This window comes from Rousettus aegyptiacus, unplaced genomic scaffold, assembly GCF_014176215.1.
Source record: "Rousettus aegyptiacus isolate mRouAeg1 unplaced genomic scaffold, mRouAeg1.p scaffold_m13_p_1, whole genome shotgun sequence".
NCBI classification, from domain to species: Eukaryota; Metazoa; Chordata; class Mammalia; order Chiroptera; family Pteropodidae; genus Rousettus; species Rousettus aegyptiacus.
In genome coordinates, this window is record NW_023416284.1 from 136,280,626 (window position 1) to 136,300,920 (window position 20,295).

The following is a 20,295-nucleotide window of genomic DNA, read 5'->3' on the forward strand; positions in this document are numbered from 1 at the left end:
ATTTTTATCTTAAGTAATTCTATTGTCTTTTTGCATCTAAGATAACATACCTTTGGAATGTCAGAGTAATCCCTTTTATCTAGACCCCTCAGGGCACAACCCACTGCAACAGAGCTGGAGACCACAGAGCCCTCTGTGGCTATCTTGTCCCAGGTATACCAACCCTATGTGCTGTGAATGTTGATTAACTTTCCTGTACCCACCAATGTAAAAAGTATGTATCCCTCCATTTTACTTTATATTTAATCCCAGAGACTTCTCCCCTTTGCTTTCTCCTGTCCCCTTAATCTACCACCAATTGATTTTACAGTAACAATCCTTATGTCTTCTCCTGCAGTACGTCCCACTAGTTTACACTGAGTCAATCACCGTGGGGAAAACCCTCCTTTGTCTTTCTACCAATAGACTGAGACCTGCCTCCTCCCATCAGAAAGGCACATTTGGAAACCTCATTTGCATGAAACTGAAAACATAAAGGATGGCCTCCACTTTGTTTTGGTGGGGGACACTTTAGGTTGTTATCTAAATTTGTGTCTTCCAGGCTACAGTTCTGTTCGCTCAAAATGAATGCTTTTTATTCTTTATTGCAGTCTAAAATTGATTTTGGTTTACACTAGAAATGAGCAGTAAAATTCACCTTCCAAACCCTGGTCTCCTTCATAATAAATACTACTATCATCGAAATAAGAGGCAAGCTAAAATCTTATATTATCTACTCTGTCTCAAGAAATTTTGTTTTGTACAAGCTTTCACTGAAGTTAAAAGTATGCATAAGTTTTCAATGAGGCAAACGATTTCTAAAGAAGAGTATGGAGTCCATCTGAGTATTCTTCAGTGAAAGGATGTTGCTATTACGTAAGGGTATCCTAAATTAATATACCACAACATTTTTCACAAAACCAAGCTTGGGAACAGAAAGAACATCTTAAATACTAAAATAAGTAAGGATTAAAACTAAATATGCATCATTTTTCTGCGATAAAACAGAACATTTCAAAGAGCTGTTTGAGCTTTCGGCTATCACTTTGGGCACTGACCTCAGATTCTTCAGAATACATATTGCACTCACTTATCAGAGCAGTTAGAAGTACTTAAGTATAAGCATTTAAGATGTCCTGCCCTGAACAATCACATTATGTTGACACACACACATATACACACAGAGCCTTCTATTTACATTAAATAAATTCTTCAGGATAGAGCTATGACTACTATTCTGCATATTCCCAATAAGCTTATTAAAGCATGCTACTCACAGTGGGGATTAAATAAATGGTATTTTAAAGAGATCACTGGCAGTAAGGCTTCAGAGACAAAAGGAGTAGGATCAAAGGATTCTTACAGGTTTGCCCAAGAAATCAGCTTAGATATTCTAGCACAAACCTGAACAGAGGAAAGTATGTTGACTGCTATGACCCCTCTCATCACTTAATATTTAACAAGTTGCATTTAATACTGGAGTCAGATTGAACCAAATATTCTTTAAGATGTTAACAAGTCTAATCAGAAGAAGCAGCCCTTAAGTAAACTATTTGCTTTTGGAGGAAAAAAGGAAACCAAATGAAACTAGACTGAAACATGTCAGTTTTTAACCATTTTATCATACTCAACCTCAGCTATTAACCTGGAGTTTGTTCTTCAGCCATGATATATATAAACTGATATAAAATAATCAAATATTTTCCTAACTATTCATTAACTGTTAGAAAAGAGTATTTTCTTAATTTGTGAAGAGAAAAATATAACAAACTCAAACTAACCTTGTGGTTCAGACACCAACACCAAGCATTTTAAAATGCCAGGGAGGAGTAGTTCAACATCAGAAATGTCTACGTTAGTTTCTTTGAAGAGTTGGAGGATGAAGGCCAGAATGGATGCTAAGCGAGGAGGGAACAAGAACCCTTTAAACTCAAAGTAGGATTTCCTGGAAAGAAGCACAACTTAAGTTTTTTCTTCTGTTTAAAGTTTCAGTGGAGCAGAACCAAACGATATACACTTTATAAATACTGGAAAATTTACCCCTCCCCCAAATTAATAGAGCACAATTTCTAAAAAGTATGTATATTTTATCATGCTATCTTCTATACATATAAGATTTTACAAGCAATGCCTATATATCCATTTGGTGTGCAATAAGGGCCAAAAATGAATTTAATCAAAATCCAAATAAAAATCTAATTGCTAATTTGTTTTTTTCCTTTCTAATATAAACCTGATATCCTCTATCAGCTCCTCAGTGATGCAACATTTTCTCCAATGTAAAATCTCCTAAAGAAATATCTCCTCACATTTGTTTATTTAGGGACTTGGGAGGGATCTTATTTTTCCAGATCAATAAGAGGAATTAGCTTAATAAATCTTAGGAATTAGCTTCCTACTCTAGCTTTACCTCTACCCTTAGCTTAGGAAGTAAAATAATCAGAGAAGTAATTTAAGATTTAAATTACTCTCAAAGAAGGACAAATTTTAGCATTAGAACGCAACACAGATCACAAAGATAATTTATCCAACCCACTTTTATATCTCTACCTGTTAGAACTTGCCTCAAATAGGCATTCAGTGTACATTTGTTAAGTGAATAAATGAAAGCGGGAATTGCTCAGTTTCTAAAAAGTCTAGACAATATGAAAAATTGTCAAATGCATGTAAATCTAAACTAGACATCCAGATATATTTGCAAGGCAATAGTAATTTGCCAAAATGAAGCATAGAAATCATTAAAAATTATAAACGCCTTCAGGGCAGATACTATGTCTTCTTCATTTCTACTCTATACAGTAACATGAACAAATATTATATATTAGAAGATTCATTTATTCTTTGAGGGCAAGGGTTTTGTCTTTTTTGTTCACTGCTGAATTCCTAATGCATAGAATAAAAATTTATTGGTACTATGGTACACCAGGTACGAGTTTAAGAACAAGAACGTAAAGTTAAGTAAAATATAGTCTCTGAAAGCAATGGGCTCAGGGTCCAGTGGAAAAGCTGGATAAGAAAAAAAAAAACAATTATTAATAGTGTGATAGGTGCTTTGAAAAATAAGCCCAGAATTCTTGGAAATTCAGAAAAAGAGCCCTAATTAAGATGGAGAAATGCAGGAGCAGAGAAGCATGAAATGGAGAAAGACATAGGTGGCGATCTCCATTTCTTTCCTAAGTATTAAAAACAAAACAGAACAAAACAAAAAGGAATTGTTACATTTTTGAGTCTTCAACCAGAAATCATGAGAAAAATGTTTTCACTGGTAAATAGGCAAGTTAGCTAAAGCTACCAGGATCCTAAATAATGGGCTTTTAAACAGTTTATGACCTTAAGGATTTAATTTCACTTCAGTACTTATCATTTGGTTTGTACTAGAATTAGTTATACTATATCTCAAACACAGTGGTAGAACACTATACAATCTTATTGGGAATTCAGAATCAAGTAAAGCAAAAATTTTACAATTCTTCGAATGACCTGTATGGAACACATGACTTCAGAAGAAGCATTATGGTACAATGAAATATTAAGTGTAGGTCTTATAAAATCTAGGTAGAATTTTGTCTAGAGAGATGACACTTTAATGGAGAAAATGGTATGAATAAAGCTGTAATGTAGGAAAATGTAAAGCATTTTGGAGGAACGATAACCAAGCCAATCTCATTAGGATTTGTATATGATGCCATGGAAAAGTTCAGTGTCATATCACGGAGAGCTAAGAAGTATGGAGTTTTTTCCACAGGCAAAAAAGAGCAAAAGAAGGTCTAGGGGTAGGAGACTGTCATAACAGATCAGTATTTCCGGAAAAGTAACCTGGGGACATTATTTAGGCTGTACTTAAAGAAAAAACTAGAGATAGTGAAAATAGAAAAGAGACTCTAGTAATAGTCTAGGTATAAGCTGAGGAAAGAGATGAGAAAAGAGGGGAAGAAAGTAATTATCTGCCAAAGAATGGCAAAGAAGAGAGAACAAAGATTATAAAGCTTCCAAACCTGGTGAGCAGAACACTAAGAACATGGGGGGGGGGGGGGGGGGGATCAGAAGGAAGAACATATTTTAGATACAGAATTCTGCAGAAAGGTGATGAATATGATCAGGTCATTAAAAACAGAAAAAATACTAGATAAGAATAATATATATCATCATAGCATCTTAGAGTTTAAAAACTGATATTATGACTAAATACTCTATGAAGACAAAGAAAAGATAATTTCTATTATTGAATCTTCTAATGTTGCAGTTAAAAGGTATGAGTTTAGTAGAGAACCTCAGAAATTTCATTTATTTGTCTGCCTAATAACAACACTGAGTAATTAAGGCAGAGAATAGTTAACAAAATAGGACTTTGTATAGCTTTCTTTTTCATATTACCAATCATATTTTTACTTATTATCTTTTATAAAAATATTTACTAAATCATATAGTATGAAATACAATTACTAATCTATCTGATAAAAACTAAAATATTTAAGACATATATAAAGAAAATAATTGGCTATATAGAGAAAATAAGCAATTTAAAGAGCATTGTCTGAGGCAGCCATGAGCAAGTCATTTTAGAAATCTTAGATAATACTTCTCAGGAAAAAAAAGTTTCCAAGTAACCAGTCTCCTAATGGATGCCAATACTTTTGAGATTCTTTGTTACTTTTTAATAGATGAACGAATTATAAATACCACTTATTTTTAATATTTACAGGTACCTTATGACATGTACAATGCATTTCTTTAGAGGTGACATCGGTGCAACAGTGTCCGAGTTTCTCAATGCCAACAAAACAGGATGTTGTCCAAGACTTAAAATATGTGGAGAAGCTGGAAGAAACCGCCCAATATACTGTTCAATAACATTCCCTAGCAACTGGTTCAAATAGGCATTTGAATTTTGAGACTGACAACGCACGATACACATGCCCTACAGGAGAAAAAATATATTAAAAGGTAAAGTTAAAAAAACATTTAGGACTTACTAATTTAGTCCCCCTCATTAATACTCGAATCAGAATTTATAACTTACACAGTCAACAAGGATATTGCCCACTAGTGATCGATAATGTAGATAATGTTTATATGAAGTTCAGGGAGTTGTTGAGCTTGGTAGCTCCTGTGCCCTGGCATCTAACCAAACACACCTGTCTTTGGAGCGTACCCAAAAGAAGCAGGGGAAAAGTGTATGAGGACAAAGGAAGCTTCCTTTTCATTCCCATCCTCAAAAAACTTGACCACCACATTTGAGTGGTCATTTGAGTAAGACTCCAGAATTTATGCTAAAAATCTTCCCTGTTAATAAGGGTGATTTGTTTTTTTTAAAAAAATTAACAAAAGGAAATAAATGTAGATTATGATTCAGAATGAAATTTATTATGAGGTTTTCTTTTGGCAGGCACTATGCCACACAGTTTAATTTCATTATTTCATTTAAATTCCTCAAAAACTTTTGAGTTAGTGTTACCGTAGCTTCAATTTTATAGCTGAGGAAACTGAGCTTTAGAGAAGTTAAGAGCTTGATCAAGGTCACACAGAACAAGAAGTTGATTACATGTCTGTTTATTTAATCCTTTCCATTTATACAGAAGTTAACAAAATATTTTCATACGGATTACAGCACTTGATACTTACAATTAAACTAATACCCTGAGAAACAGATTTTTTTCTGCTCATGTTACTAAATATTACATATTACTAAATAGAGATAATCACCAACACGACAACAAATCATGTCCAAAAAGTTCACTTATAATTTGGTACTTTGATTCACAAAGTGTTTTTCCAGAGAAACAATTAAAAATATCGTTCCAATTCAATTCTGCCAAATGGATAAATAACCAACTTTTTCAATTAACAACTTTGGAGGTTTATAAGAATTTTTATTAACTATACAATTTTGGTTTAAGAGTGTCACATGGAACAAACACTCCACTCTCCTGCCGCCCACGACTCCCCTCTACCCATCTTTGCTTATCTTTCAGCTAGTGGACACACTAAACTATGTTTTAAATGCTATTATAAATACAAAATCAAAGAGCCAACTTTAAAAGTCTTAGAAATCATAAAAGTCTGTTTAAAACACTCCATTTATTGAAGAGACTGCTTATTACCTAGTCAAAATCCATTCTCCCCTTCCTCCTCAGCTTCCCTTGCTAGAGCCCAAATTAAGCAGCACTTATTTTCACTATCAGACACTAATGAATAACAAAGTACACCTCCAGCCCCGCCCTTTCTTCTGAATGACAGATCCAGGTGCCTACTGGACATCATTACCTAAATATTCTCCAGTACCTCAAATTAAAGCCACTGTGAAATTCTTAACTTTGTCCCTTTATCTCCAGAATTTCTAGTTTCCATTAGGAGCACTACTATTTACATAAGCAGCCACTCTGGAATCTAAAAAGTGTTCTATTTTTTCTATGCCCCACACACTCATTCAGCAAGTGTTCTTGACTGGAGCTCTTAAATATTTCTGAAAACTACCATGTGAGCTCTATACCCACTGCCTTCACTCAAAACCTTCAGATAATGAACAATTCGCTGCTTTCCAAGCCTTCAATCTTACCTCCACATGGACCAACTATCTTAGATATTGCCAACAGAATCACCTTTCTAATATGGAAATGTTACTCCCACTTCTCTGCTCAAAATCCATTAAGAGCCCCCATGTTAAAGAACAAGTCCAAACTCCTTATCATGGCATATAATGCCCTCCAGTATGTGGCTCCTCCATTATAAAGTCTCCACCTATAAGAGAATTATTTGCTTTTTCTCAGTGTCATATTTTCTTAGAAAAACCAGGCCCTTTAAATGCTGCTCCCTCTGACAGAAATAGAACTTCAACTCATACCCACTCTGCTTAGACAAATATCCTTTATAATGTCTTCTCTCACATCTCCTCAATCCAGTTTGGCTGACAAACAGCTGAGGCCCTAAGAAAAATATTGAGCACACTACTAGTGTGTCTATGCTAGTCAGCCTCCTCTCTTGACTTTAAGCTTGTTGAGAGTGGAGATTTTGCCTTTTCCATCTTCGTTTTCAGAGGCAAATACGAAAGGAATTAAAAAATTGCTCAGTGGAATTGCCACATGTACACATAAACACTGCGATTACAATGTACGGTTTTTAAACCTGCAGTTAGTACTCTGTTTTAAGGTAAAGTTTCAATTTTTTTTTTTTTTTTTTAACTTTTAAACAACCACTATACCTGGAGATACAAAGGAAGACTCTTCTGAATTGCAGTAAACATAGGTGCAGGCAGCTCCTTCTCTTGCTGGAACACTGAATGTGGCAGCAGCAAACAATCTATGATCCGGAATAGTAATTTTTGGGCTTTAGAGGTGGCAAAAATCTGCGCCCATGATTTAACAAGAATTCCTAACAAAGAAGAGTAATAAAAGCAGTTACAGTTTTCTACTAAATGGAAAATTTGTCATTCTACTAAAAAATGTATATTTAAAGCACATAGGAACAAGTTAAAATAGGCAATAAGAAACATTATGAGTCAAAAGACCTAGTTAAATCATATATTTCACTAAACAGACAAATTTCAGAGTTCTGGGCCAATAGAAAAGTAAAGATTTCTTTAGTACATGAAATGTAGTGCAGTTTCCTTAATGCTGCGAGTCTGCATCTGATGTCAGTAAAGCTTAATAAATGAGAACCCTTTGTTTAATAAAGTAATTAAAAGCAGTTATGTAATTCCCAGTAGAGTGTATTACTGCTATTGAGGCCTCCCTTTATTGGAAAAAAGAATTTAAAAGGAAATCATTAAGTGCTTGTCCAAAAAGCATAGTGGTACATGTACCACATAAACTTTTATATTTTATTTCATCTTAGAAAGCTAAAAAGGTGATAAAATTCATTTTCATAAAACAAAGTTTAAAATTCAAGCTCTGAAGGAACACAAAAATATGCTTATAGAGAGTATACTGACGTTAAAAAAAATCCAACCAATGATCACTTCTAAGAACAACAAAAGGCAACATTAATTTTCTGTTGTAAAAGGAAATATAATAATCAATCATAAAGAAACACAATGCTCACTTAGCAATATTTTAAATAATGCTGACTTGCTCCTCACTCTTCCAGTAGTAGGCGGGAAAACTTCGGAATGACAGCAATGTAAAAAGAACTCACATTCTAATTAACATTAATATACCCACAAGAGGAACTGCCATCATCACTGACATTTGAAATGATTCATGTCACTCTTAGGTGTCACACAGGTATTACCTTATAAAAGCAAGGACCTTCTGACCAAAAATGCATCATCGACCCTTGTATTTCACCTTCTGCAATAGTTAAAATGCTTTGCTGAAGACCTTAAGTTTTACAAGTTAATAGAATGCATAAGTGATACATTTATTTTACTGTTGTAACAGACCCCTACTTTTTTTAAGTTTCAACAAAGAACATTTGAGTGTGTAGTAGTGAAAATGCAAAGAAAATTTCTAAGTAAAAAACTTTGGGAAAGGTTTAAATATATAGTGTAGCTTTGTAAGAAAACAAGTCATTTTCCTAGCTATAAACATATTACTTATTTACTGATAAAACTAAAAATATATTTAAAAATTGTGGAGAACCTACTCCCACAATTGAAAGAGAAGTGCATTATGAAATTTCTTATGTAATTACTTATTTTCTACTGTATGCATATATTATGCCTTAAAAAATGAGGCCTGGGATCATTACAATACATATTTTTAAAATGCGTAGTTAGAAAATAACTTTTCTCATTTAGGAACATTGAAAAATACATTATGTACTATGAGCTAGGTTTATAAAATTATTGGATTCCAGAAATACATTTATTCGGTATATGCCATCGCCTACAACTGAGCTCTTCAATTGATGTATCCTCAGTTTCTAATCCAGTCAGTGCCTGATACATTCTTTCTTTTTCTTTCTCTCCCTCTCCCTCCCTGCCTCTCTTTTTCAGTAAATGGTCTTATTTGTTTAAAATACAACATAACAATAGGAATAAAAAGTTCGAAAAATATGGCCACTACGACGAGTAAATTTAAAATTTAGTATGGGCATGCTATGTACACAAATAATTATAATAAATGTCAAGCTACGAAAAATGTCATAAGGATGGATGGGAGCACAAGCAGAGAGATCAAGTTTACTTGGGAGTGCAGGAAGGTGCAACATTTAGGCTCGATACTGAAGGGACATGGGTAGAATTTCAACTACAAAGACAAAAGGAAAAGAATGACCAATAAGAAAAAGATGATCAAAAGGAAAGGCATGGAAACAAAAAAGTAAAAGACATGAAGAATAAGAAAAACCAAAAAGCAGATACGAAGAGAGATTACTGATGGCTCAATCTTGCTTTCTCAGAAATTACTGAGCTACAATTAAAACCCCAGATACCTTAATCTGAAGTGTGATTTTATTAACAGTTTGCACCTTGCAAATGAACAGTAGAGGTATCCCCAATTAGGAACTGGAAAGGTAGATAAAAGCACAAGCACAAAATTTCAGTGATTAAACTCTCTTTCAAGTGGATATGATACCCCAACCCTGAGCGCTTAACACAGGTTCGAGCTCTCAAAAGTTTATACTTGCTATTTCTCTGTTTTGTTCTAAACCTTTTGCCAGATAGAAGACAATAAATTATCTGTTCCTACATTCTAATGAATTCAATGAGCAACACTGTATCAGTATACTCTATTTCCAGTCTCCAAGGCTTAGACAAAAAGAAAGAATACAAATCTACCCACTAAATTAAAACTCAACCATGTAACAAAACAAGGCCCTCAGTTCTTCATGAGGAGACTTCTGCCCTAGGCCTACATATCACCAACCCAAAAAAGATTCTGTGGTCCCTGATAAAGTATTCATTTATTTTGTAAAATAAACATGTCCCCTGACTTACTAATCTACATTTTACTATGTTAAATTTATAGTAAATTTTCACACACATTTTTCTCTAAAATTAAGATGCCTGAATTGCTACTATAGTTTTCACTATGTTCTAAATCATCCATATTTACACATTTTCACATTCTCCTTTATCTTTCACAACAAAGAAAAAGGTTTCAGACAGGCCAAATCAGATTTATTCACATTTACAAGATCAAAGAAAAGAGATACAAGGTTTCGGCCACACACAAAAAACAAAAAACTTAAATTCCGTATAAAAACTTCTAGGGAAATCCTTCTCATTTTCCTTTATCCAGTTCCTATTTTTGGTTAGCAACATGGTTTTAGTGAACAAAGATATTCAAATTACTGACTTCCTAAAGAAGGATGAACTCTGTTGTTATAGAACAAGCACAGAAAAAGATTTCTTTTTGAAAGAAAACAGTGTTGTGAGAAACAAGATATAAAGCATAAATATCTTTAGTGCTGTAATAAATTCTTTATTACACCTCCTTCATAACCATAAAAATAAAAGAGACTGATGGTTTTTAAATTTTAACAAAGGCATAGATGAGCATTAAAAAAAGGTCCCTTTTAATTATCCACAATATGAGTGATTCACAACAGACTACTGACAGCAAATTGGTGTTGGCATATTTTCTGTAGTGATCATAATTAATTTTAATATTAACACAAGTATAACAAAAAAAATTCTGCAGGGAGGTGGGGCAAGACGGAGATTTACTTGAAAGCCAACATGAATTATTTTTAAGCTAAATCACTCTTTCAGATTATTCTTATGATTGTATGGAGAATAGTGATTTAGCCAATCTATTAGTATATTCCTATCCATCATGATACCATAGACTCAAACTCAGGAAGTTTTAATAATGTCAGAAATACATACCCATCATCCTATATGTCAGTTGCAGCCCTGCACTGCAATTTTTTTTTCCCAAATAAGGTTTTATATATTTTAATATTTCACCAAGATATTCTAAGGACTTTTCGACCATGGCAGATTTATCAGAAAGTTTCTGCAGATTCCCGTAAGTTATACCAACAGCCTATAAATAAGGAAAAACATGATTTAGCTTTCCAAGTTTTATACAATACGGACTTCAAAAAATAAGATTAATTTTTCTCTATCTACACACAACATACACACACCTACCTTACATTAAAGCCTTCATCTTTAACTTTCCAATAAATGTTCACAGCAATTAAAATACAACTAAAAATAATTCCTTTTATGATTAAAACAAAGGCTAAAATAAAACTTTAAAAAATCAATTCCCCAATAATTATTCATATGAGATCTGACTCAGCAAAACATTAGTAAAAATATACATGAAAGTGATATATAAAGAAGTTTATAACCAAATCACACTAAGAGTTCCAAACAATCCTAGTTTACAGCTGGAAATTCAAAATCCCCAAATTTCCATAAGAAAGACTTCTATACACAAGGTTACCAAATCCTTATAAGTAAGCCCTCTATAAAGTTCAGCCTTGTGATGAATTTTTTTTCCCCTCAGAATTTCCTTTATGAGACATTAGATGGCAGTTTAGATGTCTCAAAGGAAAAAAGGATGAGGCACAAAGAGTAAAGATGGCAAAATGGGAAGGTAGTGGAAAGAATGTAAGATGAGACTGTAAGAACAGCGAAGTGTGAAGAAGAGGAAAGGAAATAAAGAATAAATAGAGGAAGGGTGACAATAAGCAAGAGGTGAGAAGTTACAAAAAGAATCAAGAAAACTGGCTAGAGATGGGTTAAGACGATTTGAGATAAGCAGTAAAGTTTTTAAACCATTATTGGGAACTTACAGTGAGCTTCAGTGACCTATACTGGACACAATGGCACCAATATATGTAATTTTTTTTACTGCAGTTCTCAGCAGATAAGTCAAGGAGAGAAAGTAAGTGGTTGTATCAAATCAACGCTGAGAGATTGTAGGTATAACCAAAAGACAAGGATGGAAGACTGTGAGGGTGTTGGTAGGGCAGCTGACGTGAGGCCCCCTTGGGGTATGATTAAGGTGGATAGGGAATGAAGTGAGGCCTTGAGAGGATGTTGCACTTGGAGAAAAGGGAGTAGGAAGTCAATGGTGTCAGTCAAAAAGCTGGAGGGGGACAGGTGGTAAATAGTCAAAGAGCTTTCAGATGCTCCAAGAGATGTCATGGCTCAAGGATTAGCTGTGGGAGTGGGAGGATTAAACAGGGTAAAAGTAAAGATCATTGAAAGACTACTGGAAAAGTTTTGAAACAGAGGCTTCAGGTAAATTACCCACAGTGATTTTAAAGTTAGTCATGTTGAAAATAAAACGTGGGATAGAGGAAAAGATAAGAAACTTAGTGGACTTGAGTGAGGGACTGTGAAGATAAATGGATGTGAACAACAAGAGATATACTTGGTGAATTCTCTTTTTGATTTAGCTCTCTGCCCTTGGTTCTCTACACTCTTTTCCCTAGAACAGAAGTTCTCAAACTTTTTGTCTCAGTTCCCTTTCATACTCTTAAAAATTGAGAAACTTAAAGAGCTTACTATTATGTCTATTGATATTTACACCACATGAGAAACTGGGAAAAATGTAAATTATTTATTATTAAAAATAATAAACATTGCATGTTAATGTAACATATTTTTAGTGAAAAATAACTACTTTCCAAAACAAAAAAACACTTAATGAGAAGTGGCTTTTAAAAACATTTTTGCAAATCTCTTTAACATCTGGCTTAATAGGAGCCAGCTAGATTCTCATATCTACTTCTGTATACACTCTCTCCTCATAATATGTTGCAGATGAAACATTTTAGTATCACAAATATATGTAGCTGAAAGAGGAAGAAGTGTTTTAATACATTTTTCAGATAACTGGAAATTCCTCTTTGATATTATGCCAAAACTTGACAAGTAGTAGTCCGTAAAGGTTAGTTGTAATATGGAATCCCAAAACCACATCAATGAACATTTTGTACTCTATTAAACTGGTCCATCTTGCTCAGTGAATGACCGCTTTATACTTATGCATGCCTTTTAAAACACCTGTATTGGTCACTTGGAAAATTTTGGTTTACTGGGTTATGCAGCTTCCCAATCAATGCTAACATATATCATTATCCATATTAAAATAATCATATTGGTTAATACCCCACCACTGTCATCTGAAAAGTCTTTAAGTATCAAGAAGCTTCAAGCTCATGATTGCAAATGTTTCCAAAATTCTAATTTTTTTAAAAGCTCAAATTATGTCATTAGCAACAACTGTCATCAGTTGTCTTCTTTGACGTGACAGGCTCATTTCACTCATTTTTGAGAAAACGTCTGCCAAATACCTAAGTCTGAATAACTGTACGTTGTCAGTTCTTTCAGGATAAAAGCAGTCAGTTCATCAGCTTGCAACTCAAAAAATCACATAAGAGGTTTTTATTTAGACAACCATTCAGCTTTGGTATACAGAAAAAGTGTTTCATGTATACTTCCTATTGTTTCCACAAACATTAAAAGGACCTGAACTCGAGTCAAAAATCTAATAAATAATTTTTACTGGTTCTTTAAGGACATTCTTAAATAAAACTGACTTTTGTTTTTCTCTTATGATGGCCGGTATAATCTTGGGCCATAGTGTTGATTCATGCTAAAGCTTTTGCACTATTTGTGCAAATATCAATACACTTTTGAGCTTGTAGAGCTCCTGAAAAGGTATCAGTAATTCCCCAGAGGTCTATGAAACACACTTTTGAGAACCAGTGCCCTAGATCTCAATATTTCTCCAATTAGCCTTAACCTCCTGAGACTATTTCTCAGTGCCTTGACAATCACTACACACGTCATACTCTCAGTCCGTGCAGAAAAGAATTAACATAGCAGGCCCAAGACTGCTCTTCTTAAAGAGACCTACTTGAAAGGTTGGCCTTTGGCTAGTGTTTTAGGACCTTAGTTTTCCCACTATTTCCTGATAAGAATGGCTCACTGAGCCTAAATTAATTGTGCAAACAATATAGTTTATGCTGAGCACCTGCTTCCCTTCTGGGAGTCTGAAATTTTATAGGTGGCTAGGCAAAGACAATCTATGTGACCAGTCCACATTAAAAACCTTGGACACTGAATTGCTAATGAGCTTCCCTGGTAGACATTTCACACGAGTTGTCATAGCACCTGGTATGATCTTTGGGGATGTCTAATAAAACCTCAAATCAAACAAGTTTAAAATTGAACATCTTAGCTACTTCTCCCCCACCCTAAATTATAATGTCCCTATTTCTCCTTAAAGAATCATCATGCTTCTAGTTATAGTATTTATTTCATACCTGTTTAAAAATTCCATAATTCAATCTTCTATTTCTTCTAAATCTCCCTATTTTCTGGCCAATAGGTCTCCCAAACCTTTAATCTATTCTACTGTTACTAATTTTCCTAAAAGTTGTTTAATCAAATCAGACCTACTTAAAAATTTATAAAGCCTTCACACTGTTCACAAGATAAAATCCAAACTCCTTATACCAAGATTCTCTGAATTCTTAACTTAGTGATTGATCTATCAATTGGCACTTAATATATACAATCTTAAATTATTATTTAAACCTCTTTATATATCTTGTATTCTCAGACAAGTAAAAGTTCTTTATGATCAAGGACTACTTCTTTTGGTTCTTCAAATCCCTAAGAAATCCTTACATGACACTATCTAGCATTTAGTAAACATCTATTATTTATCGATTGATGAAAGAATAATTAACATGGACTGGATTAAATTAAAAGAGCCTTTGAAAGTGATTAGCGAAATGCATGTTTTCTACCTCCCTTTCTAGTTCAGAATGGCTCCTTGCATAGCTGGTTAATTAATTACAGGTTGAGAGCCAATCAACAACTAAATATAAGGCTCAACAGAAATGTGTATTTTACATATGTGTATCCTACTACTAAATATTTTTAGGATTTATGTGACATCTCTAATTGCCATACAGTTGTACTTTAACTTAATGGAAACCAATGGACGAATTTACATTTATAAAAAGAGCTTATGGGCTGTAATTATTTTCATTGCAGTTAATACCAACTGCTTCAAGGGAAAATAAACCAACTTTTACTGTGAATAGCTTAGAAAACCACAAATGCAAACACATTAACAACCTAAACTAGGCTATAAAGCAAAGATTATCATATAAGATAGATTCTTACAAAATTAATAATAATTGAAAATAAAATGTTGACTGGGAATATTTATTATGAAGACGAAACAAATGGATTGGATTTTAAAGCCCCAATGACACTATGAAATAGTTGATGCTTATGCTAAATATAATAAAATTTTACTATAAAATGTACAGTTTGCTACAGGATGGTAAAACATTAAGTTGGAAGTATTACAAACCACATACAAGGAAATTTAGTCCTCAAGTACCCGAAGGATACTGTTATCCAGCAATTTTAGAAATAAGCTATTCTTACAATTTAGGTCGGCCTTAGTGTAAGGCTTGTATGTAGCATTCTTTACTCTTATTTCTTATTACATGTAACTTTTCTGCTGTCCTTAAGAGTGAATTGTACTATACCGTAGATTCACATTTTTATTCCTCCCAAATTTTATAATATCAGGAACCCCATTTTATTATTCAATTTAAAAAATTCCTTTTATAGAAAAACACTGTGAACACTTCAAATTTTTCTGAAAAATTATCATAATTGATCTGGACAATTATACTAATAAATGAAAAAATACCTCAAGGAATTGAACAAGTGCTTTTTTAGGGTCTTCAGGGATGGGGACATATTCAATTTGTGCCTTTGAGAAAATATTCTTTACTTCTGAAAGTTTAAACAGCAACCTTGTCAGTTCAGCCAACTGTTCCATATACTCTTTTTCTGTTAAAATAAAATGACATCATCATATTTATATAATTACTATTTAAGTTTATATGTTATATATATGAATGAGAATGGAAAGTATAACATTCTTCATTTATAACATACTTTCTTTTAAAATTCGAATTTCCACATAATTAAAAAACTTTAAGTTTCTGTCACTGAGGAAGGGTTTTATTTGAAAACAAAACAAAAAAAAACATGTACATGTGAACATTGTAGCTCTAAAAATCATTCGTGAGGAGCCAACTGATGTAATAACATATCGAAGTAAATCTGGAGCATTTTCTTAGACCAGCCTTTGTGCAATTTATAAATGGCAATAAAGAATAGCTTTAAGATAAGGCATGTCCTACAGACAACCAGAACTGTACATGATATCAAAAAAAAAAAGTTCAAGTATCACTCAGGAAATAATAGTAAAGCAGAAGGCAAAATATCTAATATAAAATGGGAGAGAATGATTCATAATTAGATATTTTTCTTTTTAGGATTTTCAGTGTGGTATCTGCTGATTTACTTCATTTTTCCATTTTTTTTTGTGTGTGTATGTGACTGGTTTCTTCAAGGTAAAAAAAAAGCTTGTCACCCAGGAGCAAGTTTTTGTTTTTGGCTTCCAAAGAAGTAAGTTCTTTTATCTTTGTAGGAGAGAAATTTGTCATATATAGCAACAGGAAAATGTCAAGAAAAATAGGCTGCAAAAGGAAATAAATTTCTATGTATATTCATACCTATTACAAATTTTTTTTTTTAGTTTTCTCTTAATTTATGTAACAAAACGAAAAATTTTAAACGTATTTAGTTATCCAGAAAGGAAGATGCCTGCAATACTTACCAACTGCCTGTTCGGGGTTCATATCAATTAATAAATCATCAGGTTCATAGAGATTTTTTAAGTACATTTGCAAAATGCAACGGATCCACGATCTTATAGTTAAGGTTTGAAAAGATACAGAGCCTGAATGAGAAAGGGCTTCACATAACATGCTGTAAAGATAAATTGATGGATATTAAAAACAAAAACAAAACCCAACAATAAGTTCCCTGAGTAGAAAGATTAAGAAATAAAGAAAAACATTCTAACATCCTCACTTCTTGGCCTCATTTATTTTACAAACACAACCAATACAGACATGCATTGCTGAAAATGAACAGCACGATACACACAAAAAGATATTTTAGAGAAATATTTTTGCTTTCATTTGTAATGTTTAATTTTTTTTCCACTGATGGCATATGTGTTGGGTTTATGCCAAGGGAAAGAGATAAGGAAGAATATGGTTAAAGGAGGGGAAGCAAGGAAGAGGTTTGGTGAGATAATAATGAAGGAAATGGCAAGTACTATAAAAAACAGTAGCCGTTAGAGTAAACAGAGTAGCAGTCATGACTATGCATATAAGAAAAAAGTTAAAAGCAAAAAGTATTTCTGTGTGGATCTCCTGACCAATCCCATTCCCATCATCCCTTCCTTTCCTGCTCCCTCACCACACAGGCAGTCATCATTAAAGAATTCCAAAATAAAATCTGACAGAAATTTTAAAAAATTCATTCTACAAAGCCCAAGGCTTGGCTAATTTGATTTCTAGTCATTTTATAACTGGGGGTAGAAAGGATGAGGATGGTCTTACGCTAACTATAGAGTGTTATGCAAAGTCAGAAATTTTAAAAATATGTATAAACACTAGAAATACTGTTTTGAATTACTTCGAATATAAATTATCATAAAAAGAATACACAATACATAAGCACTTAGATTGGTCATTTATTACCCATGAAATCTTCCCAAAGCTATTTAACATCTTTGCACTTCTTCAACTGTTACTAATACATTAATATTATTTTAAGACTAAAATAATTTCAGATTATTTCTGCAAGTGTTTAATAAATATTATGTTTGTTGTTATTACAGAATTTTCAAGCTAGAAAGGATCCTAAAAGTAACCCAATTGAAGTTGAACTCTTTTACTTTACAACTGAAAGCCAATGAGAAAAATGTCTTAATGACTGTTTAATGAACTTCCTTATGAGAACACTTCACTTTCACTGACTGGCAAGCCTGAACAAGAACTACACTTAGCCTCTTAGGTTTGTATATTGATTTTACTTTCCCTCATCTTAATATTCTTATTCAAATCTTACTGATTACACAATTTCTACTTTATTGTATATTTTTTTCCTATTCAGGTTCCTCAGATCTCTTATGTAATGTGGCAAGGGGTACTTATAGATAAGGAAACCAATGTCCAGGATAGTGAAGTAAGTGTCTTGTTAATGATCACCCAAATTGAGAGTCAAATCTTTAAAAATCTAACTGTAAAAAGGAAAGCTATCATTAACTAAAATTTCATAACATATCAGTGTCTTATGGATTCAGATATTAACTGCATAATTTCTTTCACAATCGTGAGTGCAGAAAGATCATTTCAGGATGGGAATATAGTATTCCTACAAAAATGGTTTTGAAAAAGGGCTTAAGCAGCAACATTTAAAAAAAAAGAAAAGCAGGCCACAAAACCTAAGTTAGCTTTCCTACAAGTGGAAAGATGCTGAAAACCCCCAAAGCAAGGAACTGCCAAAAATGAGACTATAAAGTGCTAAAATGAGACTGGTAAAGACCAGTTTCTTTTGTGAAAATTCTTACCTTCCTAGTGTAATGATATATCATGGGTTCACGTTATTATGCATACCTGAAAGAAAATCACTTACCTATTTTGGAGGAAATGACTTAAATATCTTGCTACAACTTGGGGCCAGATAATATCATCCCACCCAAAAAGCTGTATCATTGATAGAACTGGCTGAGGCTGAAGATCTGATGGAGCAGTGCTAGGCATGTCCATTGCTAGCAAAGTAAAATCTAGATTTAAAATGTAAGAAACTTATAGTGAGAACATTTTAAAAATTTCGCCTCCCAAAGTTATATCAATCATAAAAAAAATTCAGCACTAAATAATTAAATGTCACATTTAGAAACATAGAACGAAGTGCTGAAACAATTCATATTGTCAAAAAAGTTTCTGTGATCATCCAGATCTCCAAGAAAGGGTCTAGAATAACCTATCTCAGCATTGTTATTAATCTATAATGGCTACCTCAAATTGCATATTCTAAACCTGATGTCTCTAATGTGCCTTCCTCATTTAAAAAACACATATTAAAAATATATTTTAGCATCTACTCTTTTTCCAATCAGGCTAATTTACTTGCCATCTGCTACCAGTGAAGGGTTCAGTCTCACCTTAGACACTGGACATTCTCTTCTATTAAACAGCGATTTCCTACAATGACTCTATGACACTTCACTTCCTTCAGAACTCACTAAGCCTAGAAACCAGAATTCCTGAGTTAACCATGTTGAACAAGTGCAATATGACTATAAACTTTAAGTGGGCCCTTAGAGCTTGCCAGCATTCCTACCACATTTCTCTAGTCAATTCAGGCTTTTATTCTCCCAGAGGACTACTGCATACATCCCTTCCTCTCTGTCACCAGCCAGCACCTCTTCTCCATTTTCACAGTCAGTTAACACCTTAGTTACTACTTCGCAGAAAAATGAGAAACATCAGAAGAGAACAAGCTCCTGCCACATCTACATGGCCACCTCTACCTGGGCCCATTTACTCTTCTGTTACCAAGACGATGTGAGGCCAAGTCCTCTATGGAATCCCATTTCTCCTGGGCATTGAAACATAAGTGACACTCCTGCATCATCAATTTTTCCCTTGCTTTAAAACATCCCTGTCAGCATTATAAATATGCTGAAATTTCTTCCATGTTATTAAAAAAAAAGTCTCTCTGACTCCACTTCCCACTATAGCTAACATTTCCATTTTTTCTACTTCTCTTAAACAGTGATATCCAAGAGGATTTATCTACGTTTGCAGCCTGCAATTCCTCTTCTCACATTTTCTCTTGAATCATCTCCAGTCAGACCTTTTCCCACTAAACTAAAACTGCTCTTTAAGGTCACCAGTGACCTCCTCCTTGCTCAATACAATGATCAATTCTCAGGCCTCATCTTACTTGACCCAATAACAGCATCTGAACTGTTGAGCACTTCTTCCTTAAAATGGTCTGTCATTTGATTTCCAGGGCACCACACTTTCTTAGTTTTCCTCTTACCTCACTGACACTCCTTTCTTGGTTTCTCTTTACCCTACGAATCTGAACATGAGATATCCTAGAGCCTAGTCCTCAAACTTCTCTTCTCACCAATACTTACTCTATTGGTGATCTCATCCAGTTCATTTTTCAAATTTAAATCTCCAGCCTGGACAGCTCCCCTGAACACTACGCTCATTATCCATGTACCTACTTAACATCTCTACTTGGATTTTAATGAATATCTCAAAAAACATGTCCAATTATCAAAATCCTAGTCTTTCCTCATAAAATTTACACATGCTGGAATTCCTCTTCTCAGCAATTGGGATTCTCTATTTTCCTTACCATGCCATACTCACTTAGAAAATTCTCTCCCTTTGGACTGGAAATCTAAACACTTTTCACCACCTCTGCTGCTACCACTTCAGCCCAAGCTGTTCATTTCTGAATTGTTGCAATAGTTCCCTAACAGGCTTCCCTGCTTC

The 20,295-nt window shown here is 33.7% G+C and overlaps 1 protein-coding gene across 3 annotated transcripts in view; it reads right to left on the reverse strand.

Annotated features, from left to right (window-relative positions):
* MMS22L (MMS22 like, DNA repair protein) overlaps positions 1-20,295 on the reverse strand; it is a 112,197-nt gene that overhangs the window by 10,901 nt on the left and 81,001 nt on the right. For all 3 annotated transcript variants that reach the window (XM_016130185.2, XM_036220143.1, XM_036220146.1), the window contains exons 16-22: positions 18,413-18,563; positions 16,542-16,693; positions 15,564-15,706; positions 10,748-10,907; positions 7,178-7,347; positions 4,686-4,897; positions 1,761-1,924 (exon numbers count right to left, since the gene is read on the reverse strand). In XM_016130185.2, coding sequence (XP_015985671.2) covers positions 1,761-1,924; positions 4,686-4,897; positions 7,178-7,347; positions 10,748-10,907; positions 15,564-15,706; positions 16,542-16,693; positions 18,413-18,563 — 1,152 coding nt within the window. The remainder of the gene's footprint in view (positions 1-1,760; positions 1,925-4,685; positions 4,898-7,177; positions 7,348-10,747; positions 10,908-15,563; positions 15,707-16,541; positions 16,694-18,412; positions 18,564-20,295) is intronic.